Source organism: Colossoma macropomum, unplaced genomic scaffold (assembly GCF_904425465.1).
Source record: "Colossoma macropomum unplaced genomic scaffold, Colossoma_macropomum, whole genome shotgun sequence".
In the NCBI taxonomy this organism is placed as follows: domain Eukaryota; kingdom Metazoa; phylum Chordata; class Actinopteri; order Characiformes; family Serrasalmidae; genus Colossoma; species Colossoma macropomum.
Window position 1 is genome coordinate 26,373,544 of NW_023494785.1, and position 24,964 is coordinate 26,398,507.

At 40.1% G+C, this 24,964-nt stretch overlaps 1 protein-coding gene across 1 annotated transcript; it reads right to left on the reverse strand.

Annotated features, from left to right (window-relative positions):
• Window positions 1-192: 192 nt before the first annotated feature.
• On the reverse strand, window positions 193-23,856 carry si:dkey-40m6.8. The gene is made up of 16 exons (XM_036580124.1): window positions 23,757-23,856; window positions 20,509-20,642; window positions 19,390-19,534; window positions 18,860-18,933; window positions 18,299-18,417; window positions 15,239-15,326; window positions 13,982-14,130; window positions 13,543-13,627; window positions 12,941-13,059; window positions 12,529-12,678; window positions 5,281-11,554; window positions 4,533-4,696; window positions 2,889-3,022; window positions 2,064-2,398; window positions 1,741-1,825; window positions 193-968 (listed from the first exon to the last, which is right to left on the reverse strand). The coding sequence occupies exons 1-16, from the start codon at window positions 23,854-23,856 to the stop codon at window positions 844-846; spliced, it is 8,280 nt and encodes a 2,759-aa protein (XP_036436017.1). The 3' UTR covers window positions 193-843.
• Window positions 23,857-24,964: the final 1,108 nt, after the last annotated feature.

The following is a 24,964-nucleotide window of genomic DNA, read 5'->3' on the forward strand; positions in this document are numbered from 1 at the left end:
CATTTATACTTATGGAATATCTGGCTTTATTCAATGAGAGGGATGAAGCAACTTATTAAAAGAATGCACAACATCCAAAAACACTGCAAAGTAAATGTGCAATTTTTAGATAATGAATCAGACAAATAAATAAATAAATACATAAATAAATAAATAAATAAATAAATAAATAATGAAGTAAACAAATGAATACAGAAATAAATAACAATTTGCAATAAAAAATACAGTATAAAACATAACAGTAGGTAGCAGTTTAATTCTGTCGTGCATTCTAAGAATACATCTAAAATAAATGGTTCTAAAATGAGTTTGTACACCGTTGGATTTCACTATTCATTTGTACAAATACTAAAAGAGCACTGCACTGTTAGATAGGGAGGTTGGGTTTGCCCTCTCAAGCCTACAAGGATATTTGACTGCAATGAGAACAAATTTACAATGGCAATATTTCTATTCAAGCCCACAAATAGACAGGTACTGGTCAAAGAAAGTGCTTCCCCTCCTGTAAAAGAGGATTAGAATACAAATGTACTTAAAGAAGCTATGAAAATAGAGCAGTTAAGCTGGTACACAATAAGACTCCCATTGCATAGCCGTGAACTCCATTTCAGATTTTACATAGCTCCAGGCTGCTCAGCTGTAGAGGTTCCTGCTTTGCAAAGAGTGGACCAGCTCCTGCAGCAAAGTAAAACCTGGAATATCTCCAGCCTTGCAAACAGGAGTCTTTCTTTAGCCTGATTTAAAAAAATAACCTCCAGAAGTCACCATGGTTATCAGTGACTGCAGAGACAACTCTGTCACTCCAGAGAGCTACATTTTCTCCAGGTGTGTGGAAGGAGTGGGTCACACCAAATGCGGATCGTCGGCAGGGCTGACGGTGAAGCGTGATGACGGGACAGAACTAATGGTTGTGGGAGATCTTGGCTTCACATGGTCTTTGTTCTTGCTGGCTTTGTGAGTGCTCGCTCCTGACGGGCAAGAAAGCATATGTGATGATGAAAATAGTAAAGCTTCATATCAGTGTTCCACTTTTCTCTCTGTAATGTGTTAGTAACAGACGCTCACTACTTTAAGAAGTGTATTCAATCAGACTACTAGCCTTTGGTTGATCTTCACTATAAAATTGCTAACATTACAGTATGTAGTGTGAAGCTGATTAATTTACAGGTATTAATCTTCATTGAAGGAACAGCAGTATTAAACTTCATCTACTTATTTCTTGTGATACAAAAGCTCAGTTTTTCAGGTCCTGAAATAGACTTGGCAGAGCTTTGAACGGCTTTGCACTCCGAGAGGGGCTGAGGAACGAGAGCATCTAAATTTAGAGCTGATTTGTGAAAAATAAATCACATAACTCAAACTCACTTTCAACCTGGAGCTTAAGAGAAGTGCTTTTATATTAGTGGATGTGCAGTGAAACGGGAGCAGTTCTCAAAAGACAAAGCAAAATCATTTGCATATATATATATATATATATATATATATATATATATATATATATATATATATATATATGTATTGGCATATAATGTTGTAAAAATTAAACACTTAAAAATCAAACAGATATATTTATATAATTATATTTTTATCCACAATATTACAAATATATCTGCATATTCTATAACTGTATATATACATGTAAATTCTAAATGTTTTATGTGACATTTGGGGTTGAAGTGTTCTGAAAAGCCCTCTGAAAATTTTGACTTCAGCATGCTCTCTCCAAAAGATTATACTCACCAAGCCCATCAAAATGTGCAGGCTTTCCAAGAGGAGATGGACTTGTAGGTGCAGAGCCCGAACTCAGCTCATTAGTTGGAGTTTCCTGCAAGACAAAGTTTTGCAGGTGATTGGGAAGTCTGCAAAGCTGTCTGACTGGAATGATAACAAATTTACAATGGTAATATTTCTATTTAAGCTCACAAATAGACAGGCACTGGTCAAAGATATAAAAAGAGTAGAAACTTGACAAGGCTTTAGGACAATATGTTTTTGTTATGAGTTTCCTTGACATGTTTTAGGCTCTAGAGTAGAGTGAATGTTTGATTGGTCACTTTCCATACCTGATCAAAAAGATAGACTGTGACATCATCAAAAAAAGACACATTCCTTCCATGGTCGCGGTTCTCTTTGTCCAGGGGTTCCTTGGGTGATTTCAGCAAGCTCCGCAGACCTACTCGCTTGTGAACGTCTGTTTCTGTGACAACGATAACTTTCCTGGAGGACTCGTCCTCCTGTTCTTCTTCCTCTTCTTCTTCAGGATCACTTCCGGCTGAAACTCCCCTCCTCCGACCAATTCTGTGGTCGCCTCCGTCCCAGAATCCTCCTTTGGGGCCAGGAGAGAGAGGGAGCGACAGTGCCAGTGGAGGGAGGGAGAGGGAGAGACGGGCCAGTTTAGCTAGAAAAGAGAAAAATGGAAGCAAAGATAAGGAGAAAACACTGCACCAATGAAGAACTCTTACCACACAGTCCTAATCGTGATTCCACCCATCACAAAGGCAGCTGTAATTCCACTAAAGCATTAAATGGAGCAAATCTGATTGGTAGCACATATGAAAGGAAGCTTTATGGTTACTCGATCTCCTTTATGAAAACACTAAGTTGAATGTGAAACATGCCCCCCTCTCCCTCCCCAAATGGAAAGAGAAAGCAATTTTCTTCAAAAATAACTGCAAAGTTATTTGAAGCAACAGCTATACATTTATTAATGACAAGGTGAGATTTAAAGCCTTCTTTGTTCAATGTGTGCAACCCATTAGTATTTGTGTCCCCTCCTTTCCATAGTGAAACTGTATCAAATTTAGATGTCGCTGAACAATCTATCAACATTGCTGACATAGATCTTGTCAGTTCTTTTCTAGTTCATTGGTGGTTAGTGTTAAAAGTACCCTTCATAGCTTGGTTAGTAGCAGGCAGGGCAGGTGTGACCTCAGGCTGCTCCATCACTGTCAATGTCTCTGTTTCTACTTCAGCATCTTCATTCTTAGATAAAACAGGGCTGGGCGGTCCTGTCTCCCTTTTACTGCAAAGACAGATAAAATCAACAGAAGTCAATACATGCAGAAGTGCGTGCAGTGTGCACAGATTTTTAAAATAAGATGCAAGTCAACAAAAAGGGTGAAATGTCATATATTCTCATGTGTTGTGATTTCTAAAGACTAAACCAACAGGCATCCAGAATCACTAGGTGAAAAAGTAAGTACACCCCGTGAAATTTCTTTTTATTTTATATATATATATATATATATATATATATGTAGACAGTATTTGATCTTCAGTTAAACAGTGTGTATAGGTAAAAATTTTGTAATAGACCAAAAATAAAGGAAATTTGCAATCATTTATTAAAAACAAAAATTCTGATGTTATCATTTGGTTGAAAAAGTAAGTGCACCTCAGTGACTATTGTTGACAATTTTTCTATAACTGTCCATCAGCTTCTGACATCTAGTGGGAGAGGTTTTTGACCACTCCTTCATGCAGAACTCTCCCAATAGTGCAATGTTTGAGTGGTTTCTTGCATGTACATCCCATTTTAAATCCCCTCCAAAGCATTTCAAAGAGAATAAGATTTAGGTCATACCATAACCCTCCATTTCTTTCATTCTTTTGTGGATTTACTTCTATGGTTAGGATCATTATTCTGTTGGAAGGTTTACTTATTCAGCTTGAACATTTTGACAGATGGCCTCACAATCTCCTCAAAAACTTTCTGGTATAAAAAAATTCATAGTTGATTCTTTGATTGCAAATTGGCCAGGACCTGAGACAGCAAAGAAGCCCCAAACCATAACATTTCCATGACCATGCTTTACAGTTGGTATGGGGTTCTTCTGATCAAATGCTGTCCTTGGTTTTTCCCAAACATGGCTTTTGGTACTGTGGCCAAACAACTCTATCTTTGACTCGTCTGTTCAAATCACATTGTTCCTGAGGTCCTGCCTAGATATTCATTAGCAAGCTTTAGTCTTGCCCCGATGTTCTGTTCAGACAGCAAAGACTTCCTCCTGGTGCACAACCTATACAAGTCAAAACTGTGCAGTCTCTTCATAATGGTAGATTCATGCACTTTGACATCAACCTGCTGATCCATGTGATGAAATTAGAGACTTCTTTTAGTATCTTGCGGCCTTCTCTCAGGTTAAATTTGCTGAGCTGCCTGGCAGGGACGCACCGGCAGTGGTTTTAAACCTTCTCTACTTGTATATGGTCTTCTGGATAGTGGAATAATACATTTCTAATATTTTGGAAATCTTCTCCCTCCCAGACTCTACAACCTTCTTTCTAAAGGCCTCAGAGAACTCTTCTGATCTAGGCATGATGATACAACACACTCCAACAACAAATGGCAAACCAGACCAGATATAAAGTTTAAACAGTTTTCTAATTTTTAAACGTAAGCACTTGATCAGGTGCACTTGAAGTTAAACAGTCTAAACTTTTCGTGGGGTGTACTTACTTCTTCACAAGATTGTGCGTAATGGTGAACTTAAGAGCGATAATACATATATATTTATGTTTACACATCATACTTCTCAGTGTCTTGGGAGGCTTTTTCTCTAGCAGCATCATTCTCAGTGGCAGTGCTGGTGTCTCCCCAGGGACGCAGAATCACGCTGTCAGTGAGGGCAGACCCCCAGAGCACGTTGGTTTTGACATTCTCACTGAGGGAGTACTGCAGTTTTTCTTCACAAACCTTAAAAAGAAAAGTGAAAGGTGATGTGGTTTCCTACCAGACAAAAAATATCATTATGCTTTATAATGCTGTCAAATTATTCCATTGGAGTCATTTAGACATATTTGATATACGTGTTAAGGATGGCCATGCTTATTAGAATATACTGAATCAATAAAATGATATACTGAACTAACGAATTATATAAATTGTGTATTGTCTCGTCAAGTATAAGTTCTGACTGAGGGTGTGACAAAAGACAACAGAGAGTGTTGGGACACAAGCAGCTGATGTTGAATCTCACATTATGCAAACTGGCAACATCTAAGTGCAGTTATATCACTCAGTTGGTCACGTGGTAGTATGTTAAATCACTTATGGCTAAAATGCAAAGATTAATCACTAAATAAACCCAACTAGCTGAACACAATAAACTAAAAATAAAATGTTAAACCTTCTGTTTTTCATGCACGATAATATCAAATATTCTTAATGTCTAAACACCGTTCATTTAAATATTTGGATATTTAATTAGCAAAAATAGGTATATTGCCAATCCCTAATATATTTATATCTCTAAATTTCATGTGTAATACATCCTTTACCTGCATCATTAGCCCATTTTTTGTTGGCATTTGTGACAGTGATCGTTGACCTTTGGTGCCTTCACCTGAATGGCAGGGGGAAACAGTCGATGAGACGTTTACTGCCACCTTCTTTTCCAGTGAAAGCTGGGAGCTTTCTGAGAAGTTCTGAGAGCCATTCTCATTCTGCTTTAAGCCTTGTGATTTTGTCATGGAGATATCTGAGATTCCATCAACCTCTTCTTTCAGCTCAGCTCTGGTCTTGCCTTCTGAAGTCCCAGAGATGTCTTGGCCTTCCTCTGTGCTAGAACTCTTTTTCAAAGATTCCAGCAGTTCTAGGTTTCCCAAGAAGAGATCTCCAAGAATATCTTCATCTCCAGAAATGCAGCACAACTTCTCTAGCTTTTCAAAATCCTCCAAGGGCTCCTCATCCAAATCCTTCCACTCTGAGATCAGCAACTCTGGAATGGAGTTCAAGGTGCTCTGAGAGATTGAAGGATGAAACATGCTATTTCTGTCATCTTCATTGACACAGTCCGACACCAGGCGAGCCTGATTTTCACTGATTAATGACATGTGCGTTTTTTGTCCTAAATTGGCTGTGATCCCTTTGCTGTGAGTGTTGGTTGAACGTTCTCTTTCAGGCTGATCAAATGAATCAGCATCAATAGAGAAGACTGATAGACCTTCATGGTCTATAACATCAGGCCACGGTTGATCAGTTGCACTCTGTAAATTTGCACTAGACTTAATCTCTATATGGTGCACTGTGTTCGGAAAATTGTTAGGGCCTTGGCAGTCACTCATCTCTGGATGCTGAGAAGCATCACAGTCTGAGATCTCCACAGACACAAAGGCAGGGGAGTAGCACTGGACATTGCCTGTATGGATTGTGCATGGTTCTGCTTCAATATTAACAGTGAGACTGGGACAAGACAGAGAATCTGATCTATCTTTTTCAAAATATATATCCTCCCCTCCCTCCCTATTTGGTGTTCGGCAGTGATTTTCATTATCCTGCCTGTCAGCTTGACTGTTTAAACTGTCTTGGCATGATACTGTTAAGTGGGGTTTAACAGCAGTATTAGCTGGGCCAGAGTTTGACAATTCTCCTGTGGAAGGAATGACCAAGTTTTTCACCTCTTCAGTTTCACGTGGTGTTGTGACCCAGCTGTTGTTGTGATTAGCCTGAGATTCGTTCTGATTTTTCACAGTAGAGTGCTCTACACCATCTCTTTGACCTGTCTCATTCTGTATGTTAAGGATGTTTGCCAGTCTGCTGAAGTTTTGATTTCCTTCTGTGTCCAAAAAATCTTCATCTGCTTCATTTTGTATATACACCTTGGAACCTGGGGTACTGGAGCTTATCCTTCCAACGCCATTAAACTGGGGAAGAGGTTCTTGCTCTGGGTTCTCCAGATTATCCACCTCCACTTTTATGCAGCTCATTTCATGTCCTGACACTCCATTTTCCATATCAGGAATCTCAATGTTTTCTTCCTGATGAATAACCATCATCTGCAGTGGTGTCTGCTGAGTTTCAGGAACTCGCTGAACCCAACCGGGAAATGTTTGTTGTGCAGTGTAATCGGCCTGTTCTAGCCTTTCATCATTGCAGCTATTTTCATCTGTCTCCAGAACGGTAGGACGAGGCTCACTCTTCGCTAGCTCATCATTTGCTCCTTCTTCCCAAAATTCACAGCCTGCAACTAACTGCTCCTCCTCTTCCCACTTGTTTTGTCCAAAACCTGGGAGGAACTCTGACCCTAATTCTTTTTCAGAGCTCTGAATCTTGGCTGTTACCCACTGTTCATTTTCAGCTGATGCCCACTGGTCATTTTCAGCTGACCACAAGGGAAGATCTCCTTGCTGGAATCGATGGCAATCAAATTCTCCCTTTAGACATCCACCTGTGCCTTCATCCTCAAGATCATTCCATAATTCTTTTGCCCTCAGTTCTAGTCCATTTGAGGCTTCCTCAACAAAGTCATAAAAACATTCCTTTTTCGAGGTCTCCGTTAAAGTGACCTGTTCTCTTTCAGTGTTTGGAGACTTCTTTGTTGTGAAGCATAGCTCAACTGCAGCTAACTGCCCTTCAGTCTCTGACTTTAGCATTGCCTGCTCATCTTCATTTTCTTCAGTATAAGATAGGTTTCTCAAGCCCAGTTCATTGGTATCTACATCTCGCATATCCAGTGTCTCCTTCTCTGTTATTGACATCACTTCACTGTTTGTCTCTGACCAGATGGAGTGGGTTAAGCTGCACTGTGTGCCTGCAATGCAGGACTTCTCATTAATATGGATGCTGTTGATGGATGGCAAGGTTTCTGACTGAAAGCTGTAAAACTGAGATAACCTAGATTCACAACTGTCTGGTGTCTGCTTCTGAATTTCTTTCAATTTTGAAGTATCTACCATTTCATGTTCATTAGCTTTCAAATATGCCTGATGCTCTATTTCTTGACCAGAATCAGCAAAAGAGGACATTTGGAAATTAAGCTGTGAGCCATTGCTGTATGGAAACCCTTTCAGAGGCTTGTCCTCTGTGGTGGAGAGCAGCTTGTCAATAAGTTCAACAGTGCTTTCAGTCTTTGAGTCCCCAGAAACACCATCGTCACTACTGTGTTTGAGACTCTTCTCAGCATCGCTTACCTCCACTGTCTCTATGCCATCACCAGATCTCCTTATAACCACTTTATCTAAAAATAATTTTTGAACATGCTCCTTTTCTCTTGCTTTGTTATTCGAACTCTCATGCCATATTAGACTGTCATCATCCACTTCTGTCTTTTCCTCAATTCCCTTCAGTATTCCCCCTCTCTCTCCTGTTCTGCCACTGCCAGGACGGGAGGAGCATAATCCATCGCTCCCTTTTCTGGGTAAACCCTCACCGGCATCCCAATCACTGTCTGAGAAGTAGGCAGAGTCCCGGTGGGGAGTTTCGGTCCCAAGGACCCTCCAGCCAGAGCCTCCCCCAACAGTCCATGAGTCTCCAGGTGTGAGGCAGTCCATAGAACTAGAGGTAAGAGGTGATAAGGTGGAGTCTGTGGGTGTAATAGTGGACAGAGACTGATCAGAGTTTGGTTCCCTCGCCAATGTAAATGGGAATGCATCCATACCTGTTTGATTTGAAGTGATATTCTTCGAGATTTCTATTTCTTTACCATCATATCTGATGTCTGAATTTTTGCCTCTTTCAGTCAAAGTAGGGTTCTCACTGGATGCAGGAGATGTCTCTGTGCCACAGTCAGTCTCAGTTGTGGAGACAGTGGTATATGCTAAATTGGCATGCTCAGGAAAATCTTTAGATGTTTTTTCTGCACTTTCAGATGAACCATAACACTGAGACCCTGCTTCTGCCTTAAACATTTTATCTGAGTCTATAGTCACTGGGCTACCCTCAGTACTCTTTATCTCAGTAACTGCATTAATGCTCTCAGTATTATCAGTCAAGAGGCTCTGATCACTCGCTTGGGTTATGCCCTCACCTGAGCTATCCTGTGACAAAGGCTGAACTTCAGACTGTCTGAATAGTTCTGGTCTTTCTCCAGACCTTTTATTATGGAGGGATACACTGGGTCCTAACACTTCCTTTCCACAGACGGTCACCTCAGTATCTTTGTTCTCTATCATAAGAGGAGACACCTGGTCCATCAGAAGCCCTGTTTTAGGCAAGATGCCTGAAGGAACAAAATCAACAGGGCTTTGAGGCTTTGTGTCTAATTCGGCCTTGGCCAGATTAGTATCAGGGGCTAATTTTTGCTCCACCTTTAGGCTTTGTAATTCTGTCGCTATTTGTAGGACTGGAATTTCGGGACGCACTGCTACTTTTATTTCACTTTTTTTAGCTCTTTTGGTAACTTGAGCATAAATGGCCTCTTTTGTCTCACTCAGGGGGTTTTCTGATGATCTTTCAGACTCAAATCTTATAGTTTGCGAGAATTCTGGGTCAATGCATATTGTCTCATATTCAGGTGATATTGCTATAGGTGACAGACTTTCCTCTTGTTTGCGCTGCCTCGTTATTATTTCAGTGAGAAACGTCTCAGCTGATTGGATCTCTCTTAGAAACTCCTCTCTGGTCATTTCCTCTTTCTTAGCCTCAGGCTCTGCAGTCTCAATGGTTATCTCAGACAGCAGGGAGCGAGATCGCTTCATTCCTTGTGAATACGCTTCTTCTGCTTCGGCATACGTTGGTAAGTCTTGGGGACATGCGTAAGGGAAGGGTGTGGTTCCAAAGCGGGATACTGGGATTCCCCCTTCACCGTCATATGCATCTTCACAATCTGACACTGCTGTGTCAATCTCAGTGAGGAACAAATCCCTCTTTTTTGGACCATTGTTTTGTTCAGTCAGTAACCCCCTGTCTGATCCCCAGGCCTGTGCCGCTGAGTCTAGCTCAGCGAGGAGGGATTGGGAGCGTCGCAACCCTTTAAATCCACTCTCCCTGTCACTCTCCCTGCCCCATGAGGTTTGTCCAATGTTTGGGTCTGAGGATTCATTGGAGATTTCTGTCAGGAACAGGTGTATTGGGGATTTCCTGGCTGCTGCAACTCGCTCCCGATGCATCTCTGCATCTTCCTTCCAGATGGCTGGTAGAATGGTGTCGAGACGAGACTGGGTTCGTTTCATTCCTCTAGAGAAAAGTTCGGTCGTAGCAGGATCATCAGCCAGACTGGTGTGTTCAATGGTAGTGCCACCACTGGGTCTGCTCGGAGACATGAAGGGGGAATCATCATCTTCCGAGGATGCTGGGCTGGAGGAGGACTTTCTCTCAAACTCTGGAATCATGGACTGAGAGCTAATCATTCTGGAATAGGACGATTCTCTGCCCATCGAGGACTCCCTGTCTTTTATGTATGAATCTGTCCCATCCCTCGAATTGTGCAAGGACTGCGAACGTGTCAAGCTTCTCTCAGCAGTTCGCATGTCAGCATAGTCACAGCTTAATGGGTCTCTTTGTAAGTGCACCGCAGCATTCTTATGTCTGGGAAACGTTTCTCCAGAGTAATGGTGGTAGGAGCCCCTCTGGAGTCTATAATGGGGAGGGAGGGGTGGGGGGCAGGTCTGAGGTGGAGGATACACAGATGGTCCTCCAGAAGATGGGGGGATTGATGGAGAGAGAGATGGAGACGGAGGCAATGTCTGATGTGTTCGGTTGAATCCCAAATGATCAAAGTTGCCTTTTGATGAACAGCTGCTCATAAACAATGGATCCGAAGTCTCCGGTTTGCCCATGGGGTAAGAGGATCCAGTGTAGTGACCTAGCCCATACGACCGGGGATATATCGGAGGAGGAACAGGTAGGGGTCGCGAGTGTAAGTGGCTGCCTGAAGAGGTGGATGCAGAGCGGGGCTTTGGAGGGAGGACGGGTGCTTGGGAGGTTACAGATCCAGAGCACCTCAGGCTTTGATCTCTTTTTACATCCCCTGTTCTGTCTCCAACATCTACCACTGCAAAATCTGTCACTTTGTTGCAACTTTCTTTACTAAACTCAACCAGGCCCGTATTAGGCACCAGAACCTGGACTTCACTGGACCTCACAGTCTGAACTGTCTGAGAAGCACCTCGTCCAAAGTTGTCTTGGTAACCAAAAGTAGGTCTTTCCTTTCCTAGAGTCCCAGCACGAATCTCTACTAACTCCAAATCCCCTGGGCTAACTGAATCTGCTCGTAAAGAGGATGCTTTCCCTTTAAGAGAAGGGGACTTATCCTGTGGGGTGTGTTCCTCCAAGCGGATGTAGTACTCGCTGGCTAGTGAGGGGCTACGAGCACTGATGACAGGAACGACAGTGGGCGTATCCAGGGACTGCCTGTGACCAGAGCTAGGAGTAGGAATTGGTTGAGGGGGAGGAAGAGGTTTGTAACCCCTCCTACCATGGGCCTTCTCCCAGAAGTATTCAAAATTTAACCCTTTGCTAGTCTCAGTGACTGTCAGGATGTCGTCAAGCTCAGATGAAGTAGGAGTGATGGAATTCACAGGATCCAGCAGAGGAAAGGAGTTACCGTTCCCTCTGAAGCCTCCGTCTTCTCTGCTGTAATCTCTCTCTCTCTGCCGTTCTCTGGCAGCCGACTGGAATGCATTTGGGCGGAGCGAATCCCATCGTCTTTCAAAAGATTCTTCGCTCTCTCCTCTCCTTCCTCTGCCGTGCTGTTCCTCATACTCCTCTTCATCCTCATCCTCTGTTCCAGTCCTCCCTTGCTCCGCAGCCAGCAGTGAGGAGAGGAGAATAAAGACTTCATTGACTGTTGGACGCTGAGAGGGTGGAAGCCAGCATGACTGCATGACTTCATACCTAAAACACATAAAGCCTTAAGTTAATCTTTGTTTGATTTGCTAAGAAATTTCTGTACTTTTTACTGTAATCCCTGATGGGTTAACATTACTTTACTCTGAAGCTGCAAATGAGATAAAAGTAAATTTAAAAGAATAGTTCAGCAGAAAATTAAATTTACTCTTACCCCAGTTGTAGTCAATCAGCCCAGACACGCTTGGTGTGCAAATTTTGACTCTGTAGCTTAGTGCTGGAGCAACAAAGCTAATGTTTCTAACAAACTCTAACAAACTCAGCTACCCAAATCTTTTCCATAAATACAACCCCAAAACTGCTCTCAACTTGCTCAAACTGCATCCAGGTTTTCAAATGTGCAGTTTGCACATTTTAATGCACAATTACTGTTTATGTTAAACAGGAAATAAACAGAAATAGTGCACTCAAAATTGTGGGATAGAAACTATTAGGGTATAAACATTAAATTATGTATGAGTTTGTTTTCTGAATAGGATGGGTTAACTTATTTTCACTTAGAAAATCAACTGAGTGTGTTCAAAGTTTTGTATATGGTATGCCTGTATGCCTACTGTATGCCTGCATGATGTGCATGCATGTAAAGTGCATTAAAAATCTCTTTAGGAGTCTGAATTGGCACAACATCTGTTGTCTAAAGTAGCTGGCCCCATCATTAAGCTAGATGATGAAGTTCTGTTCATCTTTATAGTTCACAGTAAGTTAAACCATGACAAGTCTGTACAAGCAAGCTGAGAGATGTTTTGGGGACGTATTTACAAAAAAGGTTTGGGTAACTACTAACTTCTAGTGGTTATTAGCAACCTCAGCTCCAGGGTTTAACTAAAGAAGCAAAATTTGGTGTCAGTGCTGGTACATGGCTGACTGACTAGACCTGTGGTTAGTAAAAAAACTGGTGTAAATCTTTTTTTTCACCAAACCACTCCTTTAATCACTAATAAAAAGGGATAAGAGAAACTGACCAGTAGTCAGCATGGGAGAGTTTAAGGCGAGGTTGGGCCAGTGTAATTTGCCTCTCCTTAATGACAAAGGTGAGGACTTCTTCATCACTCAGATGTCTGTGTGGTTGGGCGCCAAACTCAAATAGCTCCCAAATCACCACACCTAAGGACCTGTCAATCAAAAAGAAAAGAAGAGTAGGGGTGAAAAAACTTCACATTTGTTTACATTAAATTGATTATAGTGGACAAATCGTTCACAAGCAAAGCTCATTTATACCAGAACATATGTATAGTGTCTCAAAACTGGTGTTGCCTTCAAGCTCTTCCAAAAGTCATTGATTTACAGTTGAATGACCTAAAATAATCTTTAATAAATCCATTGATTGATCCACTGAACAGTGGCCTTTCACTGATTGATCTATATTGTCCATACCACACATTGCTGGTCTTGGTCTGGTCCGTGACCATCAGTCCTCCTCTGAACTCCAACAGCTCTGGGGCGATCCAGCGCAGAGGGATCCACAGCTTATCCGGAGTCAGATAGTAGTCTTCCTGTTAGTGGCACAGAAAAAAACAACACATCAGTCAAGATTCAGGAAATTCAGATTTTGTGTTTTTTTTTTAGCACTAGTGAGCTAAATGCAATAAAAAATATCAGATCAGTCTACTGTGATGTTGTAATTCAGTACTAAAGGCATATTTATGCTGAAAATTGTTATAAAATTGATTGTTATAAATGCATCATAAATACATACACCATCTTCAGTTTTTAATTAGGGCATTTAAGTAGGAAACAGCTCTTAAAATATGAACCAACAAAATACAATGCATCTACAATGCCAAGGAATATACTGTAATCTATGGTTGTGATTTGGGTAATCATGCCACAGTATATGATGTTCAGTTATGTATACATTAGAACCTGAATATACTAAAACTCTCTGCTCTCACAGACACATCCATGCACACAACATGCAGGTTAATGGGAGATTAACAGGACCACTGCTCTCAAGATGCATGGCGCATGGTAAGTACCTTGTAGTGATTGTGTGAGAGACCATAGTCTCCGATCCTGACCGTCAGATCTGAGGTGAGCAGACAGTTCCTCAGTGCCAGATCACTGGAGGGAGGCAGACAGCATCCATTTTCATTTACATCCTTAAATCCTCACCATCAATCTACATTAACTGTAATGCAACCTGACACCTTTTGAAACTGGAGTCTGTTTGAAGAACAACTATTCAGAGCAGGGCTGCTCGGGTACCAGGGCTCATAAACCATGCAGATGAAGTTTGACTTGAGTGAAACGATGGTTATCTGTATGTTACATAGAGTGTTTATGCAGTTACATGGTAGTAATGGGGAAGGCTCCCTGCTCCTGCTACAGAGATTCATTTCCTTGTTTATACTTGAGGTCCTTTGTAGGGAGATACAGAGGGAGGTAAAAGATGAAGTGAGGTTTTCTCACATTTACCTGTGTATGTAGTTGTTCTCATGAAGGTGCAGGAGGCCTGAGGTGATCTCATATGCCATTCGTTGCAAGGTTAAGAGGTCACGGTTCAAAAGATCTGGCGTCATGCCGTCTGACTTCCTCTGAGCTCTTAGATACCTTTTGAGGTCCCCCTGGAAGTCATACATATAACTGAGCTACAACTGTTTCGTAGCTATCCCACAAAAGATATATAAGTTAATATAATTTTATACAAGTCAAAATTTTGGAAAAATCTTTTTTGTTATTTTTTTTTACTATTTTCCACATTTTAGAATAATAGTTAAGACATCAAATAAAAAAAAACATTTATTCAAAACTCTAGAATCTCATATCTCATCTCTAGGGTGGACCCATTGCTGACACAGGCAATCAGTCGCACACACACCTTGTATAATCTCCACAGAAAAGCACTGTCAATAGAATTGGATGCTCTGGAGCAGCTACACAAGGGTCTAAGATAACCATGCCCAGTGCCAAGCATCAGTTAAAGGGGTATAAAGCCCCCCTAGCAATGGGTTCTGAAAAAATGAACCTGCATTCTCTGGAGTGCTGGAGCACCATCCAATACCTTTTGGGTTGAGTCTAAGTGGCGTTTGTGATCCAGAACTAATCATCCAAAATCAGTACCTGACCTCACTAATGATCTTGTGGCTGAATGCAATCAAATCCTCACAGCAATGTTCCAACATCTAGTGTAAAGACTTCCCAGAAGAGTAGAGACTGTTACTGCAGCAACAAACTCCCTGTTAATATCCTTGATATTAACTTTCGGATATACAGTGTATTCCAGGTTCTTCAAAGTGGCCTTGACGCAGTTTTACATTCTCTTGGAATTCTCTCAAGCAGCTTCATGAGGAGCCTCCTGGGATGCTTTTCGATTGCTCTTGAAGGAATTCCACATATGCTGAACACCTTTTGGTTGCTGGAAACTACATGTTTGTAGGCATATCAAAACATATCGTTCCTACTTGAAACTTTTGTTTTGTAAATAAATTCAAAATGTTAAAACATTAAAAAATTTAAATATAAATCCTTTAGATGAAAAAACCCACATTCAGCCAGGAGTGTCCAAACTTTTCACTGTTATTGTGCTGTACATATTATGCAAAAAAAGCCTTTTTGTAAATGGATAATTGTCAATCAGAGAATATGTGTGATATTTCCAGAATCTAATGTGTGGTCTGTTTATAGTGGTGAGGGCTGTGTGCCAGAGTAGACCTTTGAGCTTAGAGCACTCACCAGCTGGCAGAATTCCATGACCAGCAAATAGGGAATGCTCTCACTGCACTGACCCAAACACTGCAAGATGTTGGGATGCTGGAGGCTCCTGCAGGTTAAAAAGGGAAAAAGGAGAGGACATGAGAGAGAGAGAGAGAGAGAGAGAGAGAGAGAGAGAGGAAGAGAGAGATATAAGTATACTAGGCCGAAAAAGGACAACTAGGTGAAAGACAAAGAGTGGGTTAGAAAAAAGTGAGAGAGGAATTCACAGTGGCCATACTGGGATGAGGAGAGAAAGAGGGAGAGGGAGAGAGAAAGAGTGAGGCATAGGAAGTGTAGTTATAGTCCAAACTGGGAGTAATATATAGGTCAGTTGTGCTGTTGGAGCTTTCAGTAGCCCAGTTTCTATGCAGAGTTTTTATGTGCTCTCTACACAGATAATGAACTGAGTGCTATTCACAAATTCGGCATAGTTTGACATGATCATTCAAACACATGATATTTTGTTACATGTCATAATTGGTATGTATGTGCCCCTGTCACACACATAGTAACCATATGTAGTCATGAGAACATGTTAAATCTGGATTGTATATACACAGGGTTGGGTAGTAACTGAATATATGTGACGGTGCTAGGTAAACAAAAAAACTGTATTCTATTACAAAAAGACAGCTATAACATTACAGATACATTAAAAATAAGGTGATCACATACTGGAATACATTCAAATCACATACATGCAAACTCATCACCTTTTATGGAAATCCACCATTTTGAATAATGAGCTGGGTAGATTTAAAGATTTTTTAATTTTGAGGAAGAAGCAGGAGGGAGGCGATCCTGCTGCCAGGAGAGATTTCTCCCCCTCACCAGTAGCAGTTCACATTCTTTTATTCAGCCAATCTACCAGAAATTTTAGTATTTCATTTTTACTGTCAAAACTAAGATCTTTAGCGTTTTCCCGAAGATATTTGAAACAGGCGTTTACCCTGATTTTCCATATCATCATTTGTTGCCACATAAAATCCTACAGTGTGACTGGCTACAGTTAAAACTTTTGCTAATGTTAACTTGCCAGATATTAGGTACCAAAAGGTAGCTAATATGTACTAAAAGTTACAAAATATTTCAGATGAATTATTTTTTTCTTTAATTGTTTTCAAATGATGGGCACAAAATATTAATGTGTAAATCATCATTATATGTAATTAATATAATCCACTCCCACTTAGTTTTCATATAAAATTGATGCCTTTTTAAACTCTTGGGGCATGTTGATTTTTGTGCATTAAAACCACTGAAAGCTGAAGGAGCATCTACAAATTACGATAATCAAAGTCAAATCACGATGCTACAATATGAAGCACAATGAGCCAGTACAGGCCTTTTAGCCAAGAAAACACAAATGATGGCCAGTCAGCGTTTTCAGAATGGTCTCTATTTATAATCATTGCTAATGAGGCATCTCAAAAGAGGATTTTTAGCACTTTCATCTTTTGACTTCAGTAAAGTAAGCAACAGATTTTTAACAAGGCAAAATCCCTGGACAGCAGTTTAGCTTATAACTGTACTGCATTTGCATAGCTGTTGACTCAATGAACTAATTCATTCTACAGCAATGACTTATTTCATTTCCCTGTTTAAATCATCGTTGTTACCATTTTTCCTGCTCATGAGTATACATATCTAAACTCAAATAAAATATACTGTACAAATTTGTCATTTTTGTGTTTGAAATATATTTATATATTGCTCCCTGTAGATTTGGCCATTTTGCTGAACACAATCCATGTAAGCCACAATATCAGCTGCTTATGTCCCACACTCTCTGTAGTTCTACATCACACTTTATCTAAAGGCCAGATTTTTGAATGCATGTCTACACAACGTATATAAAGCACAGGCAATAAAATCATCTATAATGTATAATTTTCTTTCAAATAACAGTGCAATTTTCCTGTTTGCCTTGTGTTATGTTAAATTCTTGAAATACGTCTTGTTGAGTTTTTTTCTTGTTTTTATTTAATCACATGACTTTAAAAAGAGAGGTAATCCAAAAGTAATGAAAAGAAATCAGATTACATTACTTTAATATCATCTTCCTTTGAATTAGGTTTAAATTAAATTTTTTAACATATAATTTGTAGCAGTATATATTTTTATAGTAACCCTCCCAACACTGTATAAACAAAGTCATATTAAAAAGTTTGAATACTCTTCAAACTCAAAATTTGCTTTGAGTGACTCTGTACCTTAATTATGTTTATTGCGTTCAAAATAAATAACTTAACATTCCGTTATGTCACTAGCAAAACAATCATAACACTACACAAACATCTGATAAAGTTTCAGTGGTGTTGTTATTGTATTGGTAGTTTGAGCCATACTAATTTTGAGCCAGTATGTGACTAGCAACACAGCTTTGAACAGCTGTACACATAAAATCAAATATTTTTCATTAAAAAACAAAAAAGTTTACTTAATTGCAGAAAATATGTGTTTCGGTAATGACCAATGTTAAGGTTACACTCTGATTTTCAGACTTTGGGACATATTTACTTCAAAACAATGGAATCTAACTGAGAAAAACATGAATATTATTTTCAGTGGCTGAAATTTAGAGTTCAGGGTTTGGGACAGCCATCTCCCAGTAGAAAGTACTCTATAACTTGTGATTTTGTATATATTTAGCTTAACAAAAACATAAATATATGTATATGTATATATACATATATATATATATATATATATATATATATATATATATATATACACACATGTCTTTGTTTTAAACAGATCATAACATAATCCTTGTGAATATCAGACGTCTGAATACTTACAATTTTTTACATATTTTTTATATATTTGTATATATTTTTAAATAATTTTTGATATATTTTTATATATTTTTTTTACTTTCCTATATTTATTATAACAAATCATGGTTTGTATGCAGGTGACAGGGAGACACGGGAATGAAGAATAGCTTGGGTTCAGAGTTAAAATGTGGTACTGTGGGTCATGTCAGGTTGTCAGGCTGTAGTTGGTTAAAATTTCTGGCTTGATTAAAGTTCTAACCTGTATGGCTCAGCCTCCGCCAGGAACTTGCGCTGTTCCAGAGGGCTGGCACTGACTTTCAACTCCTTCACCACAGCCTGAGAGGAGCTGCAGTCACACAGCACCTCTGCTAGGATCACCTACGAGGGAGAGAGACAGAAAGAGACAGAGAGAGAAAGAAAAGGGTATAAATAAGACACACTACAAGAGAGGAGGTGACCACAGACAGTAAATCACTCTGTATCTTCCTTTCTGTCCAAAGACAGAAACTGGATGACTCAGCAAAAGCAAGACACAGTCCAAATCTGGGTCAGTGTAACATTGGTCAGCAGACAGTCAGCTGTCTAATTTGATAAAACTAGTTTTTGAGCCTCAGTCTGGAGATTTTACCATTTTCACTTGCAGATGGTATAATGTTGTTCTTAATTTCACACAGACAGGGTTCCAGTATTTTGAATACTACCTAGACTATTGATCATTATTGATTATACATATTTAATGTTATCAAAGTTGTTGTACTGTTGCTATCACATTTCCTCTTAGTTCTAAATATTCTTTTATTATATCTCATATTAGGTGTACCTTTCCAAACCATCCATTTCCAATCTCCTGCAGGTAGTTGAGGGTGTGTCTCCGGAAACACTGAGAACTGGAGTCTGTGGAACCGAAGAAAGAAACAAAGGAGGTGAGATGCAGTAATGCCTGTGAGTTAGGCAGAGGGAACGATATCTGTGAGTATGCTGTGTAGTAAGCATATCTGATGCCACATTACTTAAGATATCAAATATGGCATTACAAAATATGTTAATTGTGCACTGCTCAAGTATATTACTTATGTGTTATATAGCATAGTTGGTACTACCTATGTGTTATGTAATGGATCTGGTGTTACCTGTTACCTGTGTTAGCTTGTACATATGGTACCACTTGTTAGTTGGGAATTATCTGTGTTCAGGGCCTTGGAGTTACCTTTATGTTAGCAGGTATGGTTTTATCACTGTGGCTGGTGTGCTGTTGGTAATGAGGGTCCTGTTGTGTGTAGCTAGATGACATTTGTGGAGAACCGTATTTGTTTGGGACTAGCTGCAGCTGGACAGTGGGTGAGAGGTCACCTGTGCCGTTGGACAGTGCCGGACATGCTCGGTCTCGCAGAGGAAGCGTGTAGACATCTGGCAGAGATGGACAGGAAGACAGGCTGTCCTCAGGTGCTGGGCTGGAGCCTCCAGAACATTCCTCTCCCTCAGCATTATCAAACTCCTGAAAGGACAGTCAGGGGCAGTTCCAACAACAAACTATCTGAAAAAACAGTAGCTAATTCAAAGTGTGTTTGTACCATGCAGTCTCATTTTGTATTCTGAATACATGTCCTCACACTCAGTATACACACAAACACAATCTAGAGTGATACGTTGGAATGATGTTGGAATCTGTATTTAACTGTTATAAATCTAGAGTTATTACTGTTGTGTTGCTATACATTTACAATGCATAATTATTCAAAAGTAATTAATTAACTACATAATTACATAATTAAGTAATTAAGTACATTAAGTATTATTGTACAATGAGCTACATTTCCATTTGATAAACATTCTGTATCAACTGCTTCTCTATATTATATACTGTATATTATATTTTAGAAATGCACAATCCAAATTGGCTCGAAGATCCAAAGATCAAAACACAAAATCGGCCAATTTGTTGTTTTTATTTTGGTGGATCTGTTTTGCAATAGCTCCTACAGTTATAGCAAAATGTCATAGCATAATTATGCAAGACTCAATATGCTAAATGGCCATTTACCCCTTACTTTTGATGTAGAACTTTACTTGATTTATGTAATTTAAATAGAGATCTGAGCTATTGTGTTTCACATGTTCATTTACCCCAAACAACATGAGCTTTGGCTTAAACAAAAGGCTGGTAAAATCACATGGCTGAAAAAAAATTCAGAATCGGCCACAAAAAATTCATGATAGTGCATCTCCACCATCTTATATTATTTTTTTTCATGTTCAAAGAAACAAAGTCTTCATCCTTCAGGAAGTCAAATTCAAAATTTAAAAACTTTTTACATATTTAAGTATGTGTTTAATTACAGTTAGTTCATTGCAATATGCAGCACAAATGCACTATTCACTACTGTATGTTTTCTTCATTTGGTACCTGACTGCCTGTGTTGCACCCTGTCCTGCAGACGATAATCTGATTTTATCTGAGAGGACACTTACATTGAAGCCGACTCCTCCCCGTTTGCAGCACAGACAGGTAAGAAGCAGCAGAATGAAGGAGACCAGGCCAGAGCAAGAGATGAGAATGACAACGTAGGGCGGCGGAGAGAGAGAGCCATCCCGTGAAACGGAAACTATGAGGGGGGAAGAAAAGAGAGAAAAAGCAAAGTCAGATATGTCAGTTAGCTAGAAGTATTACTGTTGATAACAGCGAAAGATGAATCTGATTATGTAAAAACAAACAGCAGAAAAAAACAGAGAGAGAGAGAGAGAAAGTGAGAGAGAGAGAAAGAGACAGACAGAGAGAGAAAAAGAGCATATAGTCCTAGTGGGGAAAAACCACTGAGATGGGAGAGGAGCTATAAGGTTAGCGTTTAGCTTTTAGCAGTAAATTTATAACAGAACATAGGAGCCCAATGAAGTGCAAGTCATTGGGCAGCTGGTCAGAGTAAGAAAGACAGCGGAGGAAATCAGAGTGGAGCAGCATTTGCATGGGTAAGAAGGAGGAGGTTTTGGAAGATAAAGGTTAAAGTTTAGGGAAACCAAAGGAGCCAGAGAATTCATAATACAAGACATTCCTTGTACTTGTCACTAATGAGTGAGAGGGACAGGCATTCGGAGAGTTGTTTTGGGGTGGGGCCTGTTTTAAGGGAAAGGGTTGAATAATTGAGAAAGATTCACTCAGATAGGGAAGGTACCAAGTCAGAAGGGGTGGGGGGGCATTTTTAATTAGAGTACCTCAACTTGCTCGTGTGTGTGGGGTGAACCATCTGTGGAAGAGAGAAGGGAGGAGGGCACGGGGGTTAAAATAACCTTTGGCACGTAAATTACCGCTAAGATTGCATATCCACACACACACATCCAAAATCGTCCCCAAAAATCATCTTGGCGTAACCAATGGTGTCTGACAGAGCTGTGAGTCATCACGTCCAGCCATGTGTGTTTCACAGACATCAGGAGCGAACCTGAAGAGGAACTGGAGATTTGTTTTCATTTGCCTTCAGGGACTCGGAAATAAACTCAAGACTAGACTAAATATGAGCTGCTCACGTATGAAGAACAATTATAAATATTAAACTATGAAATGACGAGAGCAGAAATGAAGAAAGAGTACTGGACACTTTGCGGGTCAAATACACTTTCAGTTTGACAAATAAATATCTATTATATCTCACAACAAGAAAAAGCAATAATAATACTCACATTATACAGAACTGTTCATCTTCTACAATGAAAAGATTTTATTGCATATTTTTCTAGACAAATATTCAAGGTAAATATATGTATTTTCCTATTTAAAGAGTAATAAACATTTTCTACTAATGAGAACTTCAGGATTGCAAAGATGTTTGCCCACTCTGTGTCCATGAGTGGACAAATGAACAAAAGTCAAAATGTTGTTAATAGTTGTGAGTAGTGAGAGGGATAACTAACATACTGACATGCAGAATTATGATTTGAGCTCATGTAATAATAACTATCTTTAAAACTTATTTTAGGGATGAACAATGAGGTTATTTTATAACATATTTTATATTAAAAATGCTGTATTTTTCATATAAAACACATAAATGTAAAGATATCCTTCCAAAACATGATTCCTTCAACAAAAGGTGCCCTGGGAAAAAAGTAATGTCACAGAAAGTTACATTTAAATGGTCCTACAAATTAGTTACTTCAGTCATCTTTAGGCAAATGTTTCTTAAATGTTTCTTAAATGTTTCTTTAGGCAACTTTCTTTAAACTTTTATTCATTAACAAAAAAATAAGAAGAATGAGTGAACCTTTTATACAAACCACATTATATACAACATATTATCAAGATCATAAAACACGTATAATTTTTCTTCATCCTCATTTTAATGGTGTAACTTAAAGTGAGTATCATCACAAATCAGCACCTGACTAAAACTGGCTGCATCAATAGAAAGTGTTTTCAGTAAATTCATCCACGTTTGTTGCTTTCTGTTGAATAAGAAACCCAACCATTGGCGGCGTATTACCCGAGTGGGGGGAGGGTGAGGGGCTTTTATGCTTCTCTACACCGCTAATGCCCCCACATGGGTCAAAAACACACGGCACGTGTGTCAAGCTGGTGGTAGTAGTGATTCATAACAAAAAAAATACGTTTTTTGAAAATGTTAATTATGGCATGCATGCTGTTTTTAATGCTGTTTTCGCAGTTCTGTGTTTTTAAATTTTAATTTTAAAATGCAATAAAAACTGAGAGAAAAACGTAGCTCATGTTTGTAGGTAGAGCCGGCTCGACATTAACAATAGCAGCACCTTTGGGGAATATGAGGGCTAAAGGCAGCCAAATGGCGAAGATGCGAAGGTTTAAACGGTACATAAAAATGTTTCATTTTTTCGAAGCCGCGTACAGAGTCTGTATCTCTGCCCAGTGTTCATTTTATTTCATTTTCATTTTCCACCATCTCCGCCGGTCATATGGACAGACAGGCGCTGCATAACGTTACACACAAATAAACATGAGGCCTGTGTCGACTGTCAGTCTGACTAACCAAGGGTAAAATCGAAATATCACAATTTCACAACACGCACACGTCTGAATACCATTCTGTATTTTAATATGACACGGTGATATGAAAAGGAACATTTCAATAATATAACTTATACTAATAATTCTGTTAGATTTCGCATATGAACGAGACTGAAGTCAGCTTCTTGTTCCAATTCCCCCGTTCCACCTTAAATAGTGCAGCAGTTACTGCTTTAACGCCTGAAGCGCCAGAACGGAACTGCTGCACTATTTAAGGTGGAACGGGAACGTTCGAACAAGAAGCTGGAGAATAAGACGCTGACTTCAGCCTCGTCACATATGAAGAGTAACGTTACGCTAACATGAACATATTTCATATTCCCTTACTTAGAAAGCCTAACATACATAAGGCTTAAACACGCATGACTACTCCCAGGCACTTTTAAAGCCCGTCCACGGTGCATCTGACCGAAATTTACGGCAAAAAACAGAGGCTACATGCCATAAATATAACCAGACACACAGCCTGCCCTGCAGTCGGGCTAAAGCAAAACGGCGATCCAGCGCGGTTCACACAATGCCAGGATTTTAAATAAAACACAAAAATCATGACACTGGTAATAATAGTGTCTAATATCAGTATGAATTGTTATAATACTGCTCCCCCGCCTCCCTCCGTTCATCCCCGCCGTCTCCGTCCCGGTCAGGCGGCTTTAACCTCCACCCCCCTCTCAGCGGCTCGTCTCACCTTCTCTCTGCGGCGCTCCGAGCGCTCTGTCCGGGCTGAGGAGGGACATGAGCCCCGCTAGCAGAAGCAGCACGGTGCCCCAACGCCGCGGTGCTCGCATACTGTCGCCGGGTTACCGCGCACCATCCGCGCCGCCTCCTCCTCACTCTGCCCCGCTCGGATAAAGGAGCTCGGCCGCTGATGATGCTGGTGATGCTGCTGTTGTTGTTGTGATGCTGCTGGCGCCCCTCTTCACCCTCCGCCTCCTCTGCCTCTAATCCGCGATCCTAAAGCGCCTCTGTGCCTCTCAGCTCAGTACCGCCTGGCTCAGCTTCATTATTGGCCTTTAAATAATCTTGTCTTTATAAATATGAGGCGTTATCATTGTTTTTGTCTTTATAACAGGACTCAGACTCAGACTCTCCTCGGTGAAGGAGCGTTAGCTAACGCTAGCTTTGTCAGCTAGCCTGTTTTCTCACAAGAAAATGGTAACTACGTCAGACGCGTTACACCCCACCGTCTTTTCTCTCCTCTATTTCTGATACTCACTCTCTTCTATTCTTCGCTGTCTACAGAACAAACGCGGCAGGCGCCATCAGACCATCATCATCAGCCTTAATATCAATATATTAAAATACATCATAGTAATCACCTATTGATCACCATAATATTAACCACCACCATCTTCATCATGCCCCCCACCCATTAAGCTAACAGATATCATTAATTGCTCCAAATTGCGCTGTTCACACACGCAGTCCAAATACGATTCATTTGCCAATCCAATCTGATATACTTATTTATTCTTAACACGAAAAACACACACATTAAATCTGATTTTCTGCAAAAGGGATTCAAATAGCATTCGTACTTTTTGCCTGTACTTATTAGGTGCAGTTTCAAGTTGTTTTTTTTTTGTCGTCATACATTATGCATTTGACGTCACACACCACCGTGAAAGCGTTACTAGGCAGGGTTGCCAATGCCTCATCATTACTGTAGTAACAGGGGACGCTATGAAGATGGGGTTAGGACAACAAACTGTGAGTAGATTGAATAGAGCATTAGAGACACGGTCCAAGTCTTCTACAGCAGAGAATCTCAGCTCCAGTGCTGCAGGAAAACACACACCTGAACAGTGCAGGTTGACTACAGAACTGGAGGTCAAATGTGTACCTGCTCCCTGCATAGAGCACTGCCCAGTTTACAAAGTAATGTTTACTACACCT